The sequence below is a fragment of the Ambystoma mexicanum genome, chromosome 10 (genome assembly GCF_040938575.1).
Source record: "Ambystoma mexicanum isolate Mex_15411 chromosome 10, UKY_AmexF1_1, whole genome shotgun sequence".
Taxonomy (NCBI): domain Eukaryota; kingdom Metazoa; phylum Chordata; class Amphibia; order Caudata; family Ambystomatidae; genus Ambystoma; species Ambystoma mexicanum.
This window is the reverse complement of record NC_090932.1, coordinates 185534151-185561442: the sequence shown is the minus strand read 5'-3', so window position 1 is coordinate 185561442 and position 27292 is coordinate 185534151. Positions and strand designations below refer to the sequence as shown.

The 27292-nt window shown below is 45.7% G+C and overlaps 1 protein-coding gene across 1 annotated transcript in view; it reads left to right on the top strand.

Moving 5' to 3' along the window:
- The window catches only part of GINS4 (GINS complex subunit 4), a 225971-nt gene that overhangs the window by 138752 nt on the left and 59927 nt on the right, over positions 1-27292 (top strand). The window contains exons 5-6 of the mRNA XM_069617686.1: positions 17959-18056; positions 20640-20728. Of these exons, the coding sequence (XP_069473787.1) occupies positions 17959-18056; positions 20640-20728 (187 nt within the window). The remainder of the gene's footprint in view (positions 1-17958; positions 18057-20639; positions 20729-27292) is intronic.

Below are 27292 nucleotides of genomic sequence, written 5' to 3'. Positions count from 1 at the left end.
CTGCTGCCCAAGACAGTGATGATATGGACCATCTGTTCAAATCGGATTTAACAGTGTTCCACAGGGGCGGGTAATTCGCTTGAAATAGGTCGGTATGATGTTCACCCCCAGATATCTAATCGCCTCCGTTTGCACTTGGAATCCCCATCTCGTTGTTAGCTGAGATGGTAGTGGGGTGGTCGGGTGGAGGGGCAACACAATTGTTTTCTTTAAATTGGCTCGGAATCCAGACAGTCTTCGTACTCCTGCATGGTCTTGAAAAGGGCAGGGACGGATTCCGAAGGTGTGTGAAGTATATCAGGATGTCATCCGCGAAGATCGCCAATTTATATTCCTTCCCTCCCCTTACCATACCATGGATTTGGGTTTTCGCGCGCACCTTTTGTGCAAAAGGCTCGATTACCAGGGCATACGATAACTGGGAGACGGGGCATCCCTGTCGTGTGCCTCGGGTTAGGGGAAAAGAGTCAGAGGGGATACCATTAACGTGTACATTTGCTGAGGCATTGCGGTATAGAACACTAGCCCCTCTAGCCCAGACCTCTCCCAAGCCTGCCCATTTCATCACTGCATTCAAGAAAGGCCACTCGACACGATCGAAAGCCTTTTCGGCATCGATGGACATCAAAGTGGGGCAGTCGTCTTCTTTGTCAGGGTGTGCTATAAGATCTAGGGTTTTCCGAACATTATCTGCCCCTTGCCTGCCTTTTATGTACCCCATTTGGTCTGTGTGGACCTGCTGAGGGGAGCCAGAGCCAGCCGGGAGGCTAAGATCCTGGCTTAGAGTTAAGCATCCACATTTAGAAGGGAAATCGGGTGATAAAATGCTCACTCTGAGGCGTCTTTGCCCCCTTCACTACTATTCTTGAATCTGCGAACGACGGAGGGGCCTGCCCGGTCTGTAGTATTGAGTTGAAGTGTTTAGCTAAGTGAGGGATGAGGGCACTGGAATTTGCCTTGTAGAAGGCTGGAGTGAAACTGTTTTGCCCGGGAGCCAAGCCAGCCTTGAGATGGGAGATGGCGTTTTTGACCTCATCAGTCGATATTGGAGCATTGAGGGCTTCTAGGTGTTCATGTGCTATCCGGGGCTGGGGTAAGCTCGACAGATACTCTTTGATCTCTGACTGTGTGCCCTGATTTTCTGCTGTATATAGGTTAGTATAAAATCTAGAGAGACAATCTGTTATGTCTCTATGGCTGCTCAGGAGTCGGCCTTGCTCGCTTTTGATTTTGTATACTGCTCTGTCTGCCCTTTGTTTGCGCAAGCGGTTAGCCAGCATAGTGTGGGCTTTGTCGCCTCTCACATAGAATTTGTTTCAGCAGTCTCAACTGCTTTAGTGCTCTTTTCTGCCAAATATCTTTCAACTCCTCCCGAAGCGTTGTGACATGAGCCACAAGTAGGTGCGCCCCGCTTTCTGGGTGCGAGGTTTGCGCTCATGCTGCGCAATCTCGGCCCTCAACTCCATTTCCCTTTTCAGCTGGATTTTCTTCCTATGCACCCCCTCTGATATTAGCGTTCAACCTTATTGATTCCCCATCCCTAGCAGGGTCTACTATCATATTGAGGCTCCTCCACAAACCAGTGTGCCTTCTCTCCAGCCCTCAAAGAAGTCAAGCAAGGACTCCCTAAATTGCAGTTGGTTCTGGTGGGGCATAAGCCGAGCATAAGGTGACCGTGCGTGAGCAAAGCGTGCCCCTGATGGCCACGTATCTACCCAGGTCATGTTTGTAAACATGCTGTATTTGGAGGCCAATGGACTTCCTATAGATAATCCCGACTCCCCCTTTCTTTTCAGACCCTGGGGCCCAGATTGCGTCTCCAATGTCCCTACCTATGATCTTGCGTCCCCCCCCCCGGGTGTATTTGGTTTCCTGGATGAACAATACATCCAGGTTCGATTGTTTGAATAACCGTGCTAGCATTGAGCGCTTGTGAGGCGAGTTTAGGCCCTTAACATTAAGGGACCTGATTGTTATTTTATCATGTGAGGCCATGCTGAGGCGTGTGCTAATGCTGTTTCCTCTTGCTGTGAAAACGCAGTCTGGGCCGTGTGGTGAGTGTACAACCGCCCAGTGACTGGTCCCCTGGTGGGCTATGAAGTGAATGTGGCATTGCTGATATGCGGAGTGAAAGTAGTCTTTCCCCTTGGTATGAGTTGCTCCCCCCTCTCCCTTCCTCCGTGAAAAAAACCTTAACAGGCGTTTTCCAGTAATGTAGACATCCTAAAAATCAAACAGTAGGCCCACAATACAGGGACCCCTCTCCAGGCAAACTTGTCAACTGATTAATACCTCTTAAGCATTACAGTGAAAAACAACATACAGAGAACTATCGTAACTGTAACTTCCGCCATTTTCATTAGTACAGGACCGCTCCATTTGGGCGTCTAACTGCTCATGACAAACATTTCACTTGGTCTGTTCACCAGTGGGGTGTCCCCACTGCTGGAGGCCTGATCCCCGGGGTAATGCTTGCGGGCATTTCAGGAAGCGAAGAAATAACAACACATCATTTTTCATGGGGTGTTGAGCCTTTTGTATTTCCACTTTGCTGGAGCTCGCCCCCTCTTGGGTGACATCGGGAAGCCTTTCTGTGACGGACCTGTGATTTTTCTGCATGCTTCCCCTTCTGTGCTCACCGTGGTTGCTTGCAGGTGTTCTAGGGCTCTTTTAGCTTCATCCTCAAAGGTCATTCTGAAGTTTTCTCTGTTGAATTCGAAGCTCTATCCGGTATCGGTTCCCATGTTCCTTTAGCCACGTTGTCAGGGGGCGACAACTCCTCCTCAAATTTAGCGTGGTGGTGGAGAGATCCTGATTAGAGTTTGCCGCTCGAACCTTTGAAGTCTATGGGCTTGTGGTTTCTGGCTTTTTGCAGAATCTCTTGCCTCAGTTTGTAATAGTGGCACTTCACCAGGATAGAGCGCAGGCCTTTTGGTGGTTCACCCGCTCTGTGGATCCTATCAAACTCCAGAGTGGGGGGTGGAGGGGAGTGGATCTCGAGGCCCGAAGGAGTTTCTCCCTGCTTTTCTTCAATTAGTCTGCCTCTCCCAGTTTTCCAGGTCGTCGAGTTTGAGATGCATATCACGCTCCTTTTACTCCAAATCCTGGAGTATGGCCTCGTAGGTCATTGTTGGGATGTCTGTGGATTGCTGGTTGTGCTCCATGGCTTCCATTCGATCTTCCATCTTGGCCATTCGCGCCTGTAGATCTGTGACAGTCTCCGTTAGGCTGGTTTTGATGGAGCGGATGTCCCCCAATAGCAAGCGAATGTCTGACTTTGTGGCACTGTCAGTTATTTCCCAGGATCTGTGTGGAGCTTTGGACCTCTTAGTGTTCCATGGATTCGGGTGTGTGACTGAACGAGCCCAGCCTGTACAGGGTGCGCGGATCCAGGGTCGCCCTGTGTGGGGAGAACTAGTGTTGGTGTCCGGGCAGGTTCTTTATGAAAAGCTGCGAAGTTCAGGGACGGCGTACAGTGATAAGCGCCGCCGGGACGTCCCCAGGTGTGTCACGCAATTTCCAGCTGCTCGTGCTGGTGTGGAGTGCAGCTCCTGCAATACCTCATAGTGGGGAGGACCACTGTCCGGCACTATTTGTCAATTGCCTCCCTTAGTCCTCTGAAAATGTTCTGCCCCTTTTCTGGCCCCTTCCAATAGCACACTGTGAGGCTATGCCCACAGATTTCTCCCAGCCGTGCTTGGTGAAGTCTGGAACTCGCGTTGAGGGGTGTGCTGGCTAAAGTCGCAAGTTTGGGTGGCTGGACAGTGATCCCAGGCAAAACCTGTGATGCATGGTGGTGTGGCGCTGGTTGCTGCGACCCTCTATGGTGTCATTAATCTGTGTGATGCGGCAAGATCACTGGTCTTTGATCCTAAGGAATTGCTGCAGCCCATGTCCCTGGGTTGTTCTCTAATACCATTTAGTCTTCCTGCTGTGCAAGGTTTATGGAGTTCTTTGGGGGTGCTGTACTTCTTGTGTTTATTGACAATGGGAGGGAGCGGAGCATGGAGGGCTGTCGCGTGTGCTGGGGGCCACAGGTTGTTAGACCCCATCTGGGGGACGTTGGATTGAGGGGGGGGTCTCACTGTTTGATGATGATCTGGGGTGGTTGCAGTGCAAGGGGGTGAAATTGGGAGGCCCCTCGCTGCAGCCGCCTGAACGATTATGATGATATCTCTACTTCAAGAGCTCTACTTCATGAGCTCCACCCGGGGCACTGGCTGTGTTGTGCGGCTCGTTCCGCCACGTAAACGTGGCTCTAGCAGGGGGAGTGGGCCCACGGGCAGGCAAACAAAGCGCAGGCACACAACAGAGCCCCAGGGGGAGCTACTGCTGAAGAACATGACCTGCTGTCCCTGGGTCGATCGGTCTTGAGAAGGAGGGAGGGGCCGTGCGGTGATGTGGACCGCTGCCGGGGAGGCTTGATGGTAGGGTTTCTTTGTGCGCCACTGGAGTGCAGCACGCACACCCCCAGGAGCAGAGCAGGGGCTTTCGGCTCCCCGCGGCACGTGCGCCCCCCGCTTCAGCTGGGCTCTTAAGCGGTGTGTTGTCCGCATCAGCGAGGCGCCGCCGCTCCGGCTTGCCAAGTCTCTGGATATTCGCTCTATTGGGAGAGCGCAGAACGTTCGTTTGGAGGATGCCTCCCTGTTTCAACCCTCACAGCTGCTGGCCGCCATTACAGTCCTGCTGCGGCTCTGTGAGGCGGGATCACCTGCATGTAGCATTTTACTCGTTGTAGGTCGCAGTTTTTCTTGTACTTGCACTCAGATGAGCCGTAGGTATTCCGGAGTGGAAACATGCTAATTTTATGGCATGAAGTTTGCTTTAAATGGTTGAAAAAAACAGTAGTATCGTGCCTGGAGAGGGATGCGAAGGCTCAAAGCCATTCTGTCTGCGCCCCTGGTGGTCTCCATTGCTTACTTCTTTTAATAGATTTAAGGTCTGAAGCTTTTTGTTGGTACTTGGGATCTTTTCATCCGTGGTCTCACTGTTTTCTCTATTCAGGGACTTCAGCTCGATCAACCAATTATACATAATTTCAAGATTGTTTAACGAGTCGTTCTCATCATTTACACAGACTACATTTTCAGTCTGCTCCCGACATTGTGCCTTTTATTTTTCACTTTGCTCTTTTGCTTAGACACTTTTGTTTGAAGTTGCATAATAATTGCACTCAGCCTTCCCCATTCTTGTTGTAGTGTGAGGGTTCTCAGGAGCTTTTGTGAAGATGTTCTATTTGGATTGATTATTTTTTTTTCTCTTCTTTTTGATACCCTGGACAGATTTGGTCCTTGTATTAGAAGCCAGACGAGGAATAAAAAATTAATTAATGAAATTGCATGTGTCGTCCACTGTTTCTCCAAAGTGTCCCTCTTCCTCAACTGTACCAACTCTTATTATTTGGCCTGTGCATTGTTCACCTTCACCTGCATAGGGGAGAGGGGGGATTCTTGATATGATATGATTGGTTATTTATAACGCGCTTAATACGCAGAGGTTTCTAAGCGCGGACCGAACCTGTGTTGCTCTGTGTCATTTTGCTTCCAAGGCGAGCACGTTGCTGCTGAGCTATCCTCCAGAGTGTTATGTCATTGCCATCCCTCACTTGCTCGCATCCAGTTTGCTGAAGATCATAGATGCTTTCCACCCAAAGGCTGGTCTAGACTTGCCAGTATACTAACTAATAAAACTCTGAAAATGTTGTTTTACCTCAACTCTTATGTTCTCATATAGATTTACAATTGAGGTTAAAAGTAAGTGAAGGGGAGAGATGGAGGCAGGACGGAAGTTTGTAATATCACCAGGTGCCCCATCACCCATTAAACTTTGACTTGAGTAGGCTGTGGATGGGTTTGGCCATTCTTTTAAAAGCAAGTGTATTTGAAGGTGAGAAATTAGATTGATTGGTAGCCATAAGGTTGCCCTCCATTGATCCTCCAAGTTGTTCTCCTTGTTATTCAAACTGTGCCTCAAGTTCCTGCTCACCATGAACAATACAAACTTCTGGGGTATCGCAAGGGATTTCCTTTATTCCATCCGTACTCGTATGTGGCAAGGTGCATTTATTTAGTGTGGCATCAATTAAGACATTTTTATCAAAACGATCTGATAGCTTTTCTACACCGATTTGGCAATTTTGGCTGAGGCGGAAATCTCAGAGAGAGACAGTCTAAGCCTGTCCTCAGGCACATCCTGAGCAGGGGAGGGCAGTGTGACTGCTTGCACATTCTCACTCACAGCATTCATGTTTTTACTACACAGTTGATACATTAAAGCCTTTGTAAGGCAAAGAAGAGAAGCTCCTCACCTCTCGCTCAAGATGTAGCTCCACAGCCTCCCCATCCTTCAACTTCCAACAACTGCACTTGCCTCTTGTGCACTCTGCTCATGGTGCTCTGCGCCTGGGCTATGATTTAAAATTGAGGTGGTTCTCCTCCTAAAGCATACTGACACACAATGGGCTGGCATAAACTACCCTCAACTCTTGTGTACTCTGCTCACATGCCACTTCAGCAAGATGTACACACATGCCTCAGAGAACTCCTCGATTGGGTCGGATTCCACTTGGGGTGCCGGCAATTTGAGGACATCAATCGCATCCAAATACTGCCACACAGCCCCAAACTAAACAAGGGGCTACTCATACAAGATGATCAGATGTAGCAGCAGCAGCTTCAGGTTGAACATGCATGATGGTGATACTGTCATAGGTCTCAGGTAATAGTCTGAACAAAGAGCCACAGGGCATGCCAGTCCTTGAAGTCAAAATTAAGTGATCCAGCCGGGTCAAGGGGAAGGAGCTTTATGCAAGTTTCCTTTTGCCCGCATGAGAGGCAAAGCTTCACTATAAGGTTGTCAGGATCCAAGTAATGCTGGTGCAAAGTTTCTGCCGCTGCTTCCCAGCAAGTTATCCTTCCGGGTGCTTTGGAATCAAATCTGAGCAGTTGTGCTCATTCTTGGCTTACATCTCTAAACCGTGGGAAGGGAGGCGAGATTATGTTCTGACCCCAACATCCAATTCAATCCAATTTCTAATTTTGGCGGGCAGCCAGTCAGTGCTGGTTGCCTGACACAACCTTTCCTGGGCATCTTCCAAGAGAATCACATATATCTCCACCTCGGACGCACCAACTCATGTCCCTTTGATCGTCAGACCAAAACCTACGTGGGAAATGTCAGTGCATGTGTAGAACACATGGATATACTCCATGGATATACTTCAAATGGTACAAGTTAGGGTACATGGTTATCATAGCAAGAGGTACAAGAGCAAGAGTACAATTGCCTAGATGCTATATTTCTAAACCACTAGAACATCCAGTAAGGAAAATTCCACAGAGAAAATGGCTGCAACCTGTACAACCACCCTTTTAAGATTAATTGCCACCAACCCACGGCCAGAACAACTGTCTGGGCAAGGATACTTTCCAAGAGAGACCAGGTGACACCTTTGGAGTATCCTCCACTTTTGTAGGCCTTCGTTATCTCCAAATGGCCAAACATACATTTAGTCGCATCCCCGGTGCGGTTTGGAACTCACTGGAGTAAACATTGTTGGGACATCACTGAAAACGAACAAAAATGTAAGTAACATTGTTCTGTGAGGCAGCTCACAAATGGCAATTGTCATTCTGATTCCTACAAGAATGTGAAAACAATGTTTTCACTGTGTTAGTCCAGTTTTAAAAATGACCACACAATGTTGGGTATTGATGGATTTTATTGGTCTAACTGGAAATATACTGTAATGCAAAATGCATCATCTTTTGAAATCTGACATTGGGCCTCATTACGAGTCTGCCGGTAGCCCTGCTGGAAAGACCGTCCGGCTGCCGCCGGACCGGTCATACCATTCCGCCTCCTTGATTGCCGGAATCACCAGGGCATTACAACCCCGGTGACCCGGTAATTCTAGAGGCAGAAGTCTGTAAATCCCCATTTCCATGGAGTCCCACAGGACTCCATGGGGATGGGGACCATGGAAACACTGGTTCCGTCTATGACCGAGCCAGTGCTTCCATGTCCGCCTGCAGGCGGAGCGACACCTCCCGCCTGCAGGACTCGGAATCAGCCGGTCCGGAAACAACGGTGGCAGCGTATTTACCGCCACCGTTGTTTCCAGACCGGCTGTCTTGTAATGAGGCTCAGTGTCTTCATATGGCAACAGGTCGTGATAGAGGGGCCATTATGTGTACCTTAAGTTGGAAAAAGTGAACCACGGACAGGACATCCGCAGGCCTGTCCTGATTCGATGTGTTGCGAGATCTGGTGTAGTGCGTTCTATCAAGTTCGGTGTCCTGTTTGCCGGCAGTTCGAGAATGAAGTGGAAGAGGTCGGCCACAAAGGTCGGCAATTCCTCAACCCTTATTGCTGCAGGGAGGCCCCGGATGTAGATGTTATTCCCGAGCGAGCGATTCTCCCCGTCGTCCTGTTTATCCTACAGGGCCGTGCAGCGTGCCTGTAGGGTCTCCAGACAGTTGGAACATTCCCCCACCACGTAAGATTGTTCAAAGTGGGTCCTCCACATCCGACACCCTGTGCTCTGCTTCTCTTGTGTCCAATGCCAGGATTTTATGGGAGGGCTCTGCCGTACTCTTGTGTATCTCCTTCCGGATTTCGGCCAGCAAATCCGGCAGGTCAGATTTTGTAGACATCTGTGTGAGCATGGCCTGAAGGGGATCGGTGCCATGAACCTGGGTTGTTACCACTTCTGTGCCCTTGTTCCTGTGCGGGGGGCAGGCGAGCGGTCAAGACCATGAATGGATTGATACATGAATCATAGCAATTTAAAAGAAGCATTTTTGCATGCAGAGCCATCTGATGTGATGACTATGGGTAGAGGTGGGAAGGATTGGGGTTGAAAATGGCACATGTTGCAAAGTTGAGGCCTTTGTTGAGGGAAGCACAATAATCGAGGGGAATAGCAAGAAGAGGTCCAATTTGCTGAGCACAAAAATAGAGATTTTCTTTTAATTGCGTGGCGAGTGAGTATTTTATTTTCTAATGTTTAGGAGACTTGCTGTGGTGGCAGTAAGAATGATGAAATTACAGTTTCAGGTTACTGTTAAAGGGAGAACACAAACAAAGGAGGACTTAGACAGGTGACTGACATGTTTTAAGGATGTTTATTAAAAACGAATGAAAACTCTGACCTTGCCTAATCTCTATGAGGGAGGTTTCGGCCTATAAACTAATGGTACTTGTCAAAAGAAAAGTTAATTGTCCAAAATCCTATCCAACTAATCTGGCCTTACCACTTTGGAAAACGTAACAAAAAAGAGAAGCTGGAACAATGGCCTCTTACCTATGCTTCTGCCTGGCCCAATCACTTGGATAGTTTATCGTTAGTTTCAAGTTCGTCAGTATGATAAAAACAGTTCACAGCTTTTCTGTAGACTTTGCTGGTCAAAAGAAAATATCCTCTTTATAGTTCCCTCCTCCTCGGAAAAACAAGAGCTTTTTCAGAACCTCTCCAGGTTCCCTTTTCACGCAGTTCTGTTTACAACAATTTATGTGGCTCTTGGACTCCCCGAAGACTTGTGGCCTTCTGGCAAACTTGTGCTCTCTCAATTAATATAATTCACATAGGATGCTTGCCCACTCTGGTTTCTCAGGCTCCTGTAACCTTGTTGACTTTCCCAAACTTGATGCAAAGTGTTTGTAACGATTTCACTCTGATTCACATAAAGTACTTAAACGCCTCTGAGTGGGCTTGCGCTATTTGTATAGCCGTTTCCAGGGAAGGTTGGGGCTGCTGGAGTATAGCTTTTTGGCGGCATGGAGGTAAGGCATGGATAAATTGCTCTAGGGCAGTAGCTTCTAATACCTCCGGTACACTTTACTTCCCTAACCATTGTCATAGGACATTTTGAATTCTTCTGGCTAATTGCAGGGGGCTTTCGTTGGGTTGCAACTGGGTATTTTGGCACTTTTGCTTAAAGAATGTTTCAGTTTGGCCCACCCACTCTAATGGGGCCTGTTTTACCTCGGAGAAGGGGGCATTTCCTAGCGGCTTGATCATTTGATATGAGACCTGTAGGTCCCTCCTCAATAGAGGGGCCGCATAACAAATTTTCAGGGCCTCATCCTAATGGAATTGTGTCGCTAGCCTCTCTAAGTTGGTAAAGAATTTTCAGGGGTCTTCTCCTTCATGGTACAGTTGTAAGACCCCCATGAGGGTGAACCCGTTGGCGTTGTCCTACACCTAAATATTTGAGACACCTGATGTTTGGCCCGGGCTTGGTTGTCAACCAGCCTTTCTAGGGGTGCCTCAAGAGATGACCTCTTGCTTGTGGGCTCACAGTTTCCTTGGAAGAAATTTCTGAGGGAGAAGATTCAAGTTCTTCCTCCTCAGAATCAGCAGGGAGTTTGGGGGTGGGAGGGCAGTATGTTCTGGTTTCTCCATGTTAGTACCTCCTAGAAGTTGTCTCTAACAAAGGTTTTATACCCAAATCGCCAATAGGTGGGATGCAGTCAATGGGATTGCTCATATGCTGGAGATGAGGGTCTGACTTTGTATCAGGACGTTAAGATCCCACTCTGACACCACATGTGACGAACCAGAGGGAGCCCTCGGACCAGTGATTGACATGTTTCAAGGATGTTTATTAAAAATAAACAAAAACTCTTTGGGCAAGCAATCTCTTTGAGTGAAGCTCCCTACCTAGAAATTAAACCTAATGGTGCTTGTCAAAAGAAAACAGTGCTTAGTCCAAAATCCTATCCTACTAATCTGGCCCTACAACTTTGGAAAGCTTAACTAAAAGGGAGGCTGGAGCAATGGCCTTTATCTTAGGCTTCTACCTGGCCCAATCACTTGGATGGCATGTAGTTAATTTGAAGTTTGTCAATATGATTAAACAATTCACAGCTTTCCTGTAGGCTTTGAAGGTCAAAAGAAAATATCCTCCTTATGGTTCCCTCTTCGTTGGTAAAAGAAAGGTTTTTTCAGAACCTCTCCAGGTTTCCTTTTTAAACAGTTCTCTTTCTAACAATTTCCCGGCTCTCAAACTCCCCCAAGTCCTGCAGCCCTCTGGCAAACTGGCATTCTCTCAATCAACGTAATTCACATAGGGTGCCAGGGCTCGAAATTAGGAATTGGATAAGCAGGAGCTAAAAGCAGCTCCTGAGTATCCAGCAGTAACCAGTGCCCAGAAGCTACCACTTCTGGGCACAATCTTCAACATAAAATGCAAACTTATAATGAATCCATTATTTATGACCCATTATGCTTTAAATATCAGATAGATGTGTCCTAATGTGCATTTCTGGATTGTCCCAAATGTACAGAGTTACATTCACATAGTTGTTTGTTTGGCATCAGTTTCCTTGGGGAGCCAAAAGCAGCTCCTGGTAACTACTGGATTTAAGCTAACCAGGCTCCTCTAGGCTATAATCAGGAGCTAAATTGCTCCCAGCTCCCCTCAGTTTTGAACCCTGGGGTGCTTGCCCACTCTGGTTTCTCAGGCTCCTGTAACCTTGTTGGCTTTCCTAGCCTTGCTTCAAAGTGTTAGTACCGCTCAGTGGTAGTCTCTGTGGGAGCATTTGCTTCCATGTTGCTGCTTGTCTCTGCAGCTAATGTCCTGTCTCTATGGTCGTGGCACCAGCAGAAACTGGTGCTTCCCCCATCTCTGCCTCTTCCCAGATTTCTTGGTCTGATGGGATGAAAGCCTTCAGGCGTCCAGCTAGCGCTGGGCTTGCCCTCCACGCTATCACCAGCTCTGTGGTCCAGCATGGCTCTGAACCTCCAAGACGCCTCCTCTCCAGAGGCTCGCCTCTGCATAGGAATCGCTTGTCTCCTTGCATAGTAGTCTTCTCTCCACTCACAGTTCCTCAGGGGGGTTTTGTACGTCATCACGAACAAAAGGGGTTTTCCTTCTTTGATTGTGGCGCTCCGACTAAATTTAACATTGCCTGAAATCAATGAGATGGAAGGTATGGCACCGGTTGGTGTAATCAAAACAGGAGTAAAAATGTTTTTTCAAGTCCCATTTAGGTAGACCATGTATTCCGGACTGGGAGTCCTTGTCCCCAAGAGGGGAGTCCCTCTCAGTGAGTTCCCATTTGCCAAGACCTCTAGGGAGGGTCTTGCGTAGTGAGCTCACCCCTAGCCTCACAGGGGGTGGCTCCCCTCTCTGGAAAAGGGACAGTTGACCAGATTTGTCACATAGCATAGAGCCATCCTGTGGCAGATGGTGGTTAGGCAGTTGGCTATGTGTTCGAATCTTGCCGTGGGGAAGTAAAGGAAGGAGAATACTATCTGAGTGTTGTCAGCAAAGAGGTGAAGGTTAAAGCCAAACGAGAAAATAAGTTTGCATAGGTAGGTCGAGTATAGGGTGAAGAGGAGTAGGTTTAGGGACTGATCCTTGAACACCCATGGGAAGGTGTGTAATGGTGGAGGTGTTGGGGTCCCATGAGATGTATAAGGAGCCGCCATTTATGGATGCTATCCTTGAAGCCAAGGCGGGAAGGATTTAGGTGGGAGGGATGGTCCAGAGTAAGTGAGCCAAGGTCTAGAGGGATGAGCGTGGAGGAGAGGCTACACTAACAGGCATAGGTATAGTACTGGTAACATGGACGAGCGCAGTCTCTGTGGAGTGTTTGGACACAAATCCAAATTGGATTGGGGTCAGCAAGTGAGTGTACCTCAAGACAGCCATCTTGAGTATTTCAGAGTGGTAGGGGTTGTTGGTATCAGCACTTGGTTTCTTTAGGAGAGGTACGACTGTAGGAGAGATACAGCTGTGTAACCAGCTGGGAAGATTCCAGTAGAGAGAGGTGAAGTAAGGTGGAGTGTTGAGTGGAGGTGACTGGGACAAATTCCTTAACCATTTGTGGTGCAAAGTGGTCAGTTCGAGTGGAAGATGAGTTGGCTGAGCAAAGGCTGAGTAAAAGTTAAGTGAAGATGGTGGGGAGTAGTGAGATAGTGTGGGGAGGAGGGAAGAGTAAGGGCGGGTGGTAGAGATAGAAGGTTGACAAGGTATCTTATTTGGTGATTTTAGTGGATAAGTAGCAGGCAAAGTCGGTGGAGGGAAATTAGGAAATAAGAGTTCTTGGGTGGGATGGGAAGCATGGCCTCTGGGCGTCATGGGTAGTTTAAGTGTGGGTGCAGAGAGGAAACATTATTAGAGAAATCGGTGGATTTGGCTCTCATGAGGCCTGTTGGGGCTAGTATAGTAAGAGGTCTTTGACGGCAGTGATAAGAGTGGGATGGGATCAGTCTTTGCACAAGCGGCGTAAGCAGCAAAGTGTTCTGCTCAGCTGGATCCCTGGGGAAATCCATAGTTGAGGTTGTGAGCAGGAGGGGGTGATTATAGCCATCGCAGAGTGTGGGTGATGGGAATACTAATTATTTGTGAGAGGTTTTTTTTGCAAATGGATTGGGCATTACGGAGACCTGGTATGAGGTTAATAGGGGAACACAGGTGTAGCAGGGAGTTGCTGGAGTAATTAAGAGAAGCAGGTAGGATAGATGAGATTGAAATGACTGGGATGAGATGGGGGAGCAGCATGAGTGGCCTTTGGGGCGAGAGTGAAGAATGGGAATGGGGAAGACGGTGAGGGGAGTAGAGGAAAGAGAGGGGGAGGGATGGACATAGGCCATAAGGGAGAGACTTGGATGGAGAAGGGAGGAGGAGGAGGAGGAGCAGGAGCAGGATTGGCAGGTACATTGTACGCAAGGGGCGATGTTGAAGGGAGTAGGAGGTGACAAACCATGCAATGTAAACCAATCACAGGGGAGACACCTTCTTTTAAGAGGAAGAAACTAGGAGGCGCACATTTGGACTTAGCAGGGGCCTCCACTAGCACAACCTCCCAAATGCCACCTCCATTTCTGGGAAAAAAACGGAACCCCACCTCTTTAAAGAATCTATTGCCTTAGGGGATCTCTCAGGACCTCCAAAATATTTATGGCTGGGCTATGTATAAAGAGAAAGATTGCACTTTCTCTTTACTTCACTTCCAAGTTCTTACTGTTTATTGTTCTTACTCTCGTATGTACTTACCACATCTACTGTATCCTCTGTTTTGTTGTGTTCTGTATAGCACCTTTTGCCCTTTCCACCTGCATTTAAGTGTTCCTAATGCATTCGAAAGATCGCCCCTCCTTTGCTTTGGGAGCACTGTGAAACGAGTTTGCTCGCGTTTGGTGCTTTATAAAGCTCCAATAAATACATTCTAGTGAATGTCATGCTGCATGAAGGTCCCCATTTTGAGCCCATTAATATTACTCTTACTTTCGTGGAGTTTTGTGACAATACATACTGTTGAGATGCAGTTCTAGAATGTGGCCTGGTCGACATATTTTAGGAGGCCATCTTAGTTATATTGAACAGGGGAATTGTGAGACATAGCCAAACCCAATCAAGGTATGCATGGGGAGTGGCTAAGGCTTAGACTCTGGAGAAAGTGAGGTCAGGGGTTCACAATGAGTTCAAAACAGTGAAGCACACATAATTGAATTTAGACAAGTAAGCATAACATTACTCTATTATAGGCCCGAAATAAAACTCGAAAAATGAATCGAGCAGGTAGTATTTATTATAGGCCCAAAAACACACTAGAAAAATTAATCAAGCAGGTAGTAATATCACACAATACTGAATTATCAAACATACATAGGAACACCTTTCGGCTTTTAGGAATGCTTGCAATAACTTGAATAAAAGAAGGTAAGTAGTGATGCAGTAGAATGAAACCCATTTCACAATAATTATGCCCCAACGTGAGAAGTCCAATCTCTATGATGTATGGGGCCTTCTGCCCAAAAGCAACAAAGCTTCTTCTTAGGAGAGGGGGACAGATGTAGGAAGAGTTCTTGTGGTAAAAATGTTCCAGAAAATATTCAACAAGTTACAGGTATGTAAAATAGTATTTCTATCTTTCACAACAGCTTCTAGATCAGACAATCTAAAAGCGATTAAGTGGGATAACCAACGTTTATTCTAAAGGGAACAGGGGTAGGTGAATGTGTCGCAATTCAATTACTTACCTCCCCACCCCCTCACTGACTCCCATTTCCCCAACTGATTAGCTAAGTCGACTGGAGGTAGGTTTTCCTGCTGTTGGATCAGTAGAAGAATCACAGGAGTTGCTGGTGCAAGGATTCTTCCGGGCTGTCCCAAGTGCTGAGTGCAACCCTTCTTCTTCTTCTTCTTCTTCTTCTTCTTCTTATTCTTCGGGACACTTCACCAGACAGGGGAAGGCGAGTTTCAGCAACGGCTACCGCACACCGACACAAAACCAGACGTCTCTCCAGTTGCGGTTGAAGACCTTCAAAAGCAGGATCTTTTGATGTTGGGAAACTGAAACTTGTCAGGAAGGTGACTTGTGGCATGAGCTGGCGACCACCGCATTTCTGGCGACAATTCTACCAAGGTAGCCCACTGGAGAGCTAGTCAGTCCACCAGGTGTGGTCCAGGGGCACTTCCAAAGGCTCAAGGTGGGTGGAACCTTGAGGATGCGTTGTGACTGGTTGGCCCCACCAGTCCAAGGGTTGAAGCACCGCTCAGGGCCTTCTCAGGAGTTGTCCATGGATCTTCAGTCGGCTGCTCTTCTTCTACACAGGATACTTTGCTCTAATGCTGATCTGAAGAAAGGGCTGCAGGAGTCCTTTTCTTAACCTAAATCCTGGAGGAAAGGATTATTACTATTCAAACAGCCAGAAGTGGTCCAATCGGGGACCACTGTGGGTTTCACTCGTGCCCAACACCTAGACTCTCTGGCACCATGTATATGGAGTTGGACCAGACAGTCCCACCCACTTCCTGGGCCACACCTACACAAGGCATCACTAGCCTGCCAAAGCAGCAGCTTTCCCGGGTAAGTGCATGACCTTATATGGGATTTCCTGACGTGAGAAGCCAGGAAGAAGGGCAAACAACAATATGGCCAAAGGACAAGCAAATAATCTTGTGGCACGCCCATTTTAGGGCACTAGCCACGTTTAGTAGCCATACGCAGAAAACGCGAATGTGCACACCAACAGTAATGCAAACATTGTAAAAATGTATCTGCTGCCACCAGCACATCTCTAGGCACATATGCAAGTAGCCAAAACTCCAAAAGACTAGGGTGATACAATGCATTGCAGTGGGGATACTTTTGTAAGATGCTGTGAGCACTGTTAAAAAGTTACCAAAAAGGTAACCTAACAAAAGGGAAACAGTACTGATGTTCTGAAGTACTGATTATTTTCCCCATGACAAAATGAGCAAAAGGCCAGGGTAGTGAAGTTAGAAGCTTCACTTCTGTAAAAAGTCAGGACAGGTTAAAAAACAAAAGCAAAATGTTTGGGGGCCAATAGAATATGGAGGGAAAGTTGGCTAAAGAGAGATCTTTCCTAACGCATAAATCTAAACAACATCTGCTAACTAGACCGCTATTAGGTTGACTAAGAATTAAAAATAAATGTGTGGTAAACTTTGAATGATTACCAGGTACTAAGACTGTGCAGTGGGCTAGCTTTGTATAATATAAGTAGGCTTTTTGGATTTCAGTAAAATCTGATTGAATCTGATGTCTGCCCCACGAAAATAGTTTTCCCTTTCAGGGGTTTATCTGAAAAAGTCAGAATGTGTCCACTAGATGGCAGCGCTGACTTTGCTACACTGGGTTTCCTGACCGCGCTGCCATCTTGCCAACATTTTCGTACTGAATAGAATCTCAACTGAAATAAACCATATGGTCCTGTTGTCCTTAATATATATTTATGGTATGGGCCATGTATTTTCTTTTTCAAAGTAGCAATTTCGAGTTCATTATTGGATTCTTGAAGCTGCAAGACTGAAGAAATTCATTTGTTGGACTTGTCGGAGAAGATTCAAATGGCCTTCTTGATCAAAGGGTTTCTTGTATTCCAAAGAGCCTAGATAAAACACTAGTCCATTCAAGTTCTTTTGGGGGAAATAGACAGAGGAAAGGTCACTTCTATTCCCCTATCTGAAATTTGATTGTACAGTTCAGTGAAAGAATAGCAGGGTTATTTATGCCTGTGATTTGGAATCTCTAATTCTCATCAAATTAAATATCCATCTTTGTTTTATATAGTCCTAGAACCTATTTAACCAACCACTTAGAAAATATGCAAACTTATATTTTTGTCAGGAGCTTGATTTATAATTGGTGTGATCGGACGATTGTTTCCCCACAAGTGTTTCCTTTTAAAAAGGTTGCTCAGGTCTTTGTCCTGCATGCAGCTTGAAAAAGCATATATAGAAAAACCTGCCTTTACCCCTCATGCGCCTTCTCATCCTCCCTTGAACACCATGTTTTTTTAAATCTTTGGGTAGTGAATGTTTGGGGTTCACAGAAAATAATTATTCATGCTCTTACCTGGCCACATGTCGGGCAGCTGCAGCCCATCAACTCGTTATTTTATTTGTTGCATTTTTGTATGTGTAGTGTTCCTTTAGCATTATAAATTCAGGACTACAAGTCCAAGAATGCAAAGCGATCAAAAGGACTACATCTGGTTAATATGCAATTTATTTTTGATATGCATCAAAGGAATTACGCAGCATATGCACACAGCAAATTTAGAAATGTTTGCCTACACTTGAAAACACAGTTTTACGTGATTTGTTTGAGGCAAACAATGGGTAAAGACTGCAAAACACAGATTTTGAAACATTTTGAAAAACCTGGAAAAACAAACACTGAAAATAGGAAACCCTAAATATAATCTAAAATGCATCACATTGTATCATTTTCTTTAAAAGATTCTCCCAATCTCAGATTAGTCCCACCGATGCACCACATTTCAGTATAAAAACCTAGAGTGAAAGCCTGCAAACAAAATAGTGTTTCTTATACCACCAAATGCATTTATCGGGTTCAGTCCTCTCTGCAAAGTTTGCTAATAATTAATCTGATACTTTCCATCCTTGTGCAGACACTGGTAGCTTGTTCTTTTAGGCCAAAATGTGGCTTGCTAATATTTCCTCTATTGATTGGCAGATTGAGAAGTACTTCCCACATGTTCTTGAAAAAGAGAAATCCCGGGCTGATGGGGCACCCTCAGACCTATCTGCAGAGGAGTTTGCGTTTGCTAAAGAGTAAGTACTGGTGGACCTGGGGGATGGAGCAGGGAGGGAGGTCGAGCAAAGGATCCTTGATCTCTGGACCGCCATATGTTTTACAGAGCTCTTCTGTACAGTTTGCCGGTAGAGTTTTGTTACTGTTAAAATGGGGATGTGCAGCAGAGCAGGTTCTCTGTTTTGTAGAGGAAAGTATGCATTGTTCTTAAGTTCTACCTTGTATTCTTTTAAATGCTTTACGTCGAATGATAAATACATCCTGCTATCTGTATGCATCGGACCGGAAGAGGCCATTGAGGGGCAGCTTGAATCCTTTGATTAGGCATTTTTTATTAGAAAAACTGAACGAGTTCTTACTAAATTCCCTGAGTTAACTTTAAGCAGCTCTGTGGTGCCATTCACAATCTTACTTAGTTGTGTTTTTTTAAGGACTGTCAAAAAGCACAAAAAAGTAGATAATCCAAAAGCTTATTTAGGAAATCCCAATGTCTAGTTGCATTTGGCTTGTGTGGTGGTGTGCAAGTATAACAGACATGACCACACAGGCTCCAAGCAGTTCTTCCACACAGCCTCTCAACGGGCAACCATGGAACCCCTAAGGTTCCACAATCTAGAATAACAAAATTCCATGACTGTCCTGTAAGTGCATTCCAAAGTTGGTGTGACCTTTCCAAGACATTTTCAACTCCAGGATTTTCAAGGTGCAGGGGAGAAGTCGCAGAGTGTGATTGGCTAAGTCTGGTTATTGCAACAGCTCAGTGTCATAACTGGTTGATTCTAATCACAATATTGATGAAAGAAAAATGCATCATATAGTGATTCTAAGTAGCATCCTTATTTTCCATCATGACAAATACCTTGGTTATCCCTGGATGGTAGGGTTGGGGATGCCCTTAAATGTTCTATGTCCCTACATTGACCGTTTTTCAAAATAATGTATTTCAACATTATTTCGAGAAAAAAACCTCAATGAATTATATTTGTTATATTTGGGCCCCGATCCCAGGTCCCCCTTCCCAATATTATGAAACCTACTCCAACCCCCTCCCCACTACTTGAAACCCCTTACCTCAACCCCCCCATGTATTTCAAATGTTTTTTTTTAAAAATAATTTCTTTGTCGAAAAAATATTTTTAAAAAACTGCTGGGGATGAATCAATGTGAAACGGTCCAGAAATGCTGACTTGCTGCAAGAGTATGACTGTCTGACAGCTGAGTAACCAGCAACATAACGAACTAGTATAAAAAAAGCGATGCCTTGTTGAATACAAAGTTAACGGCCTTCAAGGAGGTACATGTTACTTTGTAAAGAGGGAGATCTTACTTCAAACCAACCAGTACACAGTCTTCAGTGAGTTGCTAGCACCTCACAGAAAGTGTGTTTTCACGCTCTTGGGATGTGCCTCATTTGGTGGTTTATTCCAGAATTTGTCCTATAAGCACCAAGTAGACAAAAAATAATTCTTGGATACCAGCTGTTCCCCGTATCGCCCGTGTGATTGGGTCTGGGTTCGTCAAACATTAACTAAATTCTCCTTTAAAAGCCCTGGGTAAGCTTGCTTTAGAGTTAAGTGTTTTTTCGCTAAAGGCCACTATGTCGTCTTTTTAAGGTTATTTAAACTTCCCTTGCTGGGAACCGTCTTTAGCATAGAATATTGGTTATTAAAATGTGATTTGTTTAAATAGTGCTGTAAAAATCACAAATGAATGCTTTTATTCACATATTTGTTAACGCGCTGCTGTCCAAGTAAACTAGCCTAATTGGTTAGAAGAGGGATAATATTCATGCTTTTCATCAATAGAATGGCACATTCTTGATTGAGTTTTTGTTGCCAGTATCCGCTTACATACCCATTTCGTAACCTTGACATGGGGATTTATCTAGATGCTCACTGTCAATGGTGTTGCTAGTGGGTGGACAATGTTCCTTAGGATATTGAAAGAAGGAATGCTCTAGAAGAAGTGTGAGCTTCCACTAGAGACCCCATACGCGTCTACACCCTTTAACATAGGGAAATAATTGAATTCAAGGTCTGTGCCTGTTTTGCCCTTGGTTTCTCAGCTGCTTTGTACCAATGGTTTATCAGGATTTTTGAGAATTTAACAAAGGGCCCTTTATGCTTACCTCAAAAACATGCTACATAAAAGTATCTATTATAGCTGTCCTCCTATCCCTGTGCAGAGCTTCATGAAAGTATTGTGCATTTGGCATGCAGTGGGTCTGGCTGTGACTCATTTTTTCCCCCAAGAGTGTGTCGCTGTTGAGCAAGCACTGTGTTTTAGTTTTGTTTACTTTTTCTTTTCTTCGGCCTGTAATGTGTTTAGTGCTTTTGCCACCCAAAGGCTTTTCACGTTAGTTTGTTCCCAGTTTAGCATTCTGTTCTCCCAAGCCCATCCACTATTCCTAGTATATGGTTTTCTCGCATGCATCCACTCTACTGGGTGTTGACTTTTTCAAACCTTGATATTTGAAGAGATGTTTGTTTTTATAGATATTGAGTAAGCTGGAAGTTTATCAAAAACTGAAATTCACACTAATGAAGAAAAGATGAGGCCCATTCAACTGTGTTTGCTGAAGTAACACTGTCTCCTTCTTGTAGGTACATGGCAAACACAGAAAACCATCTGAAAAATGTGGCACTGAAGCACATGCCTCCCAATCTGCAGGCAGTGGAGATGCTTAAATCTGGTGAGAGATGCAGGCATGATGAGGGGGGTGGGGTCGGAACTGCAAGACAGATGTTTGGTGGGGTGAGGGTTATGCAAGTGGAGGAATGTTCTAAACCTTTTCGGCACTTGTGAGGGGTACATAAAGAGGGACTGAGACCTAAGAATGCTACAGAGTGGGCTATGAGATTTAAGGTTGTGTAGAACGTGTAAGAGTTGCCTCCTAGGTACCTTCAGAAGCAGCTCGGTCACTAAATATACACAGAAGAAGTTGATTCAAAGAAGGCTATGGGCCTAGTGTGTGGTACAGTCCTAGGGACTTGACTGACCATGCAATGGTGTGCTGTGGTTGAAATATCAAGGATTGAAGAGTGACTAACTAAGTGTTTTCTCAAGTGCTAGCCACTTTAAAGTGTGTATTTTCAAGATCGGCTGTGTCAAGGTAGAAATGCATCCCTGATGTTGATCAGCCATTGTGATTATATAATTGGCTGATGACGTCTAGTATTCAAATTATTAGGGTAGTTATTGAGCGCAGACCTAGCTTTGGGAGGCAACAGAGTGCTTTACAAGTCATGGTGAGGAAAGTAGAGCTACAAGGGAGCAGGGAGCTAATGGTGGACGGGGCAGCAGACAGTTTAGCAGCAAGGGAGCTACAAATGAAGGAAACTGTGGGGAACAGATCACCCAGTCTCGGGTTAGGTGAGGAGTGTAGGGTGTGTGGATGTAGGTGTTGGGCAGGGACATTCCTTGAGGGAGGGTCTTGAGCCCTTTCCTGAAACGTAGAAGTGAGAGGGGCAAGTCTGGTGTTGACGGGAATGAGGTTCCCAAGTCTGGGCGTAGACCGAGAAGGCCAGGCTTATGGTTCTTTGCGTCCTGCACTGGCAGAGTTTAAGTCTGCACTTATCCTTACGTCTGGTGGATCTTAGGCTTGGGCCTCCTGAGATGCTTAATCTTTCAGTGAGGTCTCTTAGGGACCTCAGGGCGACAGCTTTATAGATGATGCAGCAGGATTTGAAGAGGATACATGCTTGCATTGGATGCTAGTGCAGTTCGATGAGAGTTAGCGTGATGTGGTCAAATTTGCAGAGTCCTTTGAATAATTCTGCAGCATGTAGGACACATCTCAGGGGTACCACAGTAGTTGCCGGAATACCTTCTAGGAGAGTTTTGCCTCCATCGAATTTGGTGAGGACCAAGGCTTGAACAGCAAGCTTCTATTACTTATTTTGTCTGGAGGGGGAGAGAGTAGTGGTGTGGTTACATGTTGGTGTTACCCAGTCACTCAGCATAGGGCAGAAGGTATGGTCTTGGGGGGATAAGAGAGGGCACTGTTCTTCAGTTTGGCTGTCTGCAAAAACTAGGACCTTTTGAACAGTGGCAGCCAAGTTCAAGTACCATATTGTATAGTTTCGTAGGCAGAATGCATGCAGTGTGGGAGCTTTCCTACCCATAGTTTCTTCTGTTACATTTCTCTGGTACTCTGGCCAGACTTTCAGGGCAGGCCACAGGTTACATTTGCTTTAAACGTGCCATGCATGCCCAGGAAGATTGTTAGGGGAGGTTTCCAAAAGTCCACCTGGAGGTAAGACTGTCCCTTGGAATACAGGTCCACAACTCTTAGTATACGTCTGTACTCCCCAAAGGATTAGTAGAATGGCAGAGCAGCCAGACTTATTTTATGAGGAGGATGTGAGCTGTAGGCAAGTACAATGAACCCAGTCAATACAATAGCCCAAATAAACTCTTACACAATCAAAGTTATAATAAAATATACATTTATTTTATATACACAAGTCAGGTAAGTAAATACTATTTTAGACTAACCAATACACATTAGGAAATATCAACAATACTTTTCAAGGGTGACTGCTTCAATTGAAGTTGCTTGTGCTTTTAATTGTCACAGAAAATGACAGTTCCACTGTTTAAATAGTAGTGGTGTGCACCCGCATTTGTTACAGTCAAATGACAGTTTCATTAATTTACGAAGTCACTCAGACAAAGCCTGTGGGAAGGAAAAGGATGGGCATTCAACAGTATTGGCAGTAGTTTAATTCTTAGCAACACTTTTCAAGGCTTATAATGCTTTAGCAGTCTAATCCCCAACTAGTCAAGAGTTCATCAAAGTCGGTGAAGGATGGGAGCAAAAGCCTTATACATCAGCAGAAAGGGCAAAGTTCAGTTGCTTAAATAAAATGCTTTAGCAAGATAACACAGTTGATATTAAGGACTGTGCAAAGGATTCCCTAAAAGAGCACAAGCTGTTAAACCTGAGCAGTAGGTATGGGTGGGCACCAAAAGACCTGCTATCGCACTCCAGTCAAACCTGAGCAGGAGGTATGGGTGGGCACCCAAAGACCTGGTATTGCACTCCAGTCAAACCTGAGCAGGAGGTATGGGTGGGCACCCAAAGACCTGGTATCGCACTCCAGTCAAACCTGAGCAGGAGGTATGGGTGGGCACCCAAAGACCTGGTATCGCACTCCAGTCAAACCTAAGCAGGAGGTATGGGTGGGCACCCAAAGACCTGGTATCGCACTCCAGTCAAACCTGAGCAGGAGGTATGGGTGGGCACCCAAAGACCTGGTATCGCACTCCAGTCAAACCTGAGCAGGAGGTATGGGTGGGCACCCAAAGACCTGGTATCGCACTCCAGTCAAACCTGAGCAGGAGGTATGGGTGGGCACCCAAAGACCTGGTATCGCACTCCAGTCAAACCTGAGCAGGAGGTATGGGTGGGCACCCAAAGACCTGGTATCGCACTCCAGTCACAATTGAGCGACTAGTTCTAGCTTGAGCCCCAGAGTACCTTAGGGTGGTTGAAGAAAGTGCAGCTGGATTCTTTCCTGTGCAGCAGCGACAGACCCAGCCTCCTGATTCTTTGGTCTGGTGACGAAAGGAAGTACTCTGAATGGGATGTCACAGCAGAAGTCGAAAGAAAGGACCCTCACCAAGTATTTCTTCGGTCTCCCACGCCAGTCTGCGGTTTTGGCGCCTTCTTATCAGCTCCAACAGTGAACGGTTACTACCCAGTTAACACCCAGTCGATTGTCCTCGTTCTGAAGTCCTGAGCTCTGGTGAAGGGACTTGGATGGGTGGGAGCGTGCCTCTGGAGGTCCAACTGTAGCTCACTAAAGTTAGTTCTGGGAGGATTCATCCACGCAAAGATATTGCACTGCAAATGGGTTGGAGGTCCCCTGGTATTTTTTTTTTTTTTTTTTTTTTTTTATATTTTTATTGGTTTTTACAAACCTTTAAAAAAAAGAATCAAACACAAAAACGTTCACACATCTTCACCAAGTTTCCCCTGCCCCATTCAAGTTCCTTCCCTCATTACAGCTTCCTCCTCTCTTTTCAAGTTTGGGCCTTCAGCCACGGGCTCCGTTCTCCGAAGTGCTTTCCTCCAGTGGTAATAAACGTGCTTCTATGGTTTCCAGCAGTCTTGTTAGAGGCAGGATTAATTTTAGGTCGGTTCCTTGATACATTGAACTCCACCACTCATCCGCACACAATGATGGGTGGACTAAGCTCCATGGACCCAAGTGTAAGGTCCTCTCAGATCTCAATTTGGTGCAAAATAAAACTAGATGTTTTAGTGATTCAGGACCTTTAGCACATAGCCTACATTCCGGGCTTAAATGGGCAAAGCCCTTCCATGATCGGAGGCGATCCTTCGTTTTGAACATGTTTAGCCTAAACAGCATAAACAGTCTGCGTGCCTGAGAGTTGGGAAATAGAGACACATACTTCTGAAGGCTGTTAAAGGCACGTGCTTCCAATGGCGCATGACTCGAACTTCCAGCAGCCGCTCTTTCCGCACAGGTCTCGTCCCAGTCTGTCCGCCAGATCTTTAGTTTAGCTGCATCCGGGTTCTCGTGAAGCAAATCGGCCGTTATATCATATTTTTTCAAAATTGTCTCACATCTTTTCAACCACATCTGGATAATTTTAGAGTTTCCAGGTTGGATATTGTGAAGAATCTCGAACTGTGGTATCTGCGCTCGACTGCAGGTTTTTCGATACAAGCTCAACAAGCTCCAACAAATTCTTGCGTGCAGGGATATTAGCGCCAGTTCATATCTTATGCAAGATGATTTCACCCCCCTAGGGAGTGTTAATACTCTCGACCAAAAGCAGATTTCAAGATTGGCCCAGGTCTCGTAAGGGCATCCCAGCGCATTTTCTGCACCATAAGACACAACCGGTATCACCTTCTGTTGGTAAAAGGCCAAGACTGGACGTAGTGAGAATTTGCCAAACTTCTTGTTAAGTATCAGGGCTTGGTTTGCGAGTTGGATGCACTTCCTTTTAGTTTCCGCGAGCCAAGGCCCGTCGTTGATGGAAGAACTGATTGTCATCCCAAGATATTTGACACATTGTGCGACCTGCAACTTTTCATGCCCCAGTGACCAGGCTATTCTTTTCCTTCTACCTACGCCGCCGCCGTTCAAGTTCTGCAATACCAGTACTTCACATTTCTTGATATTAATTACAAGATTATTGGACGCGACATAATGTTGTACAGCATTCAATTTCCTTTGCAGGCCAATTGGTGTCATGTCCAAAACAATCAAGTCATCAGCATAAAGCAGCCAACTTAGATGTGTGTTAGCTACTTTCGGGGAAAAGGATTTTGCATTATTGATCGAATCGCCAATGTCGGAGATGAATAGTCCAAAAATGGCTGCTGCTAATGGACAGCCCTGCTTTACACCCCTATTAGTGTCAATGGGGGCAGATAGCAGACCCGAACGGTCTAGTCTCACTCGAATGGAAGTCTTTGAGTGGAGTTCCTTAATGGCTGCCCTTAAGTCTGCTGGACAACCCCAGTTCTTCAATTTCTCCCACAAAAGCGCTCTATCAATGGTGTCGAAAGCGTATGAAAAGTCTATAAAGGCTAGGTACACCTTTGTGTTCGTTTTAATTGCCTCCATTTTGATTATGTTTATCAGTAGGAGGTTTAATGAACAGCCCACTTGTTTAACAAAGCCTGATTGACGTTTGTCGACGTGTAGAGAGCTTATTGACCACGCTAATAGTTTCTTCTGTAACATAGTTGCGTAAATTTTCCCTAACACGTCTAACAATGCCACAGGCCTGTAATTTTTCGGATCTGATCTGTTACCCTTCTTAAAAATAGGCACGATGATCGCACTCTTCCACGATTTTGGGGATTGCCGAATCTGTACTATTCTATTGAAGAGTGTCTCGCACAGGCTTGCCCATATCTCGGGGAACTGCTTAATCGTAAAGTTTGTAAGCCCGTCTGGACCTGGAGCCCGAGAGTTTTTTGCTTTCTGAATGATTTCTATTATATCTTCTTTTCTAAATTCCAGATCCCATGGTTTAGAGCAATCCTCAATTCCGACCTCCGAGTGTTCAGTTGACATGTATAAGTTTCTAAAGTGCGATGTCCAATCAGCCTCTGACACCATACAGGTTTGAATTGCTTCTTGGGGCGCGTGCACATTGTTAATGAGAGACCAGAAGGCTGATGTATTTTTATTTTGTAATGTCCTCATCAAGACTTCGGCGTCTTTTTGTAGTAACATGTGTTTGTGCGATTTTAACCAGTTCTTATACGATTGTTTTGCAACCTTAACTGCTTGTATGCGGGCCAGTTGACCCAAGGATTTAGAATGTCTTAAGTTACTGCGTAGCGTACGTTTATGCTTTAGTACCTCCACGTCAAAACTGTGAGCACGCGCATGGCCCATATTTTTTAGACCTACCCTTTTAGGTTTAAATTGCTGTAGCAGCTGCTCATATTCCAACTGCTGACTAGCCTTACAGTAGTCGCTTGTAAGCTTTTCGAGCTCGTCTTTCTTTAGGGATAAACGCACTCTGTTCGAGGTAGCCTGGATGTTATATTGCCACTTCTGAGATGGAATTTTTTCGAGTGCGGTGAGTTCTGCTATCAGCATATCATGGTCACTAGCGTTTTTCTTTATGATCTTAAATGAGACTATACGCGGGTGTAACTGCTCGGAGACAAACATATAGTCAATCGTTGAAGCCTGGTCTGCACGGCGCCAGGTATTAGCAGGGGGCATGTCGTTACAGGTATTACCATTTAACATTTGGAAGTTACGAACGGCCATCTCTTCTAACCATGCCTGCTTCAAGTATGTTTTTGACCTCAAGTTCGGTGTTTTCAGCAGGTCAATATTAAGGTCTCCACATAGCATTATGTTAGGCCATCCTGAAATTGACACCAAAGAGTCCAATATCTCCATAGTTTCGTCCATGAAAACTTGTTCGCCGGCCTTTTTATGATTCCAGTAGATGTTGACCACTATTAAGCAGTCCACCGCCAAGCCTGCTATACCGGCCCGTTCTAAATGGGTAGATTGAATGAAGGGTGAGTGGTTCATTGAACTTACAAGTCTCCAACCCGAAGATCTTCTGATCATAGTGGCCAGCCCCGCCATGGGACGCCCTTTACTAGATTTAATGGCGGGATTAATCACCACCTCAAAATCATTCGAAATCGGGACTTCCGTTAGCCATGTTTCTTGAAGGCAGATTATCTGCCCTTCATTGATCCAGTTTGAGTTGAATAAATGTATAAATCCCCGCGTGT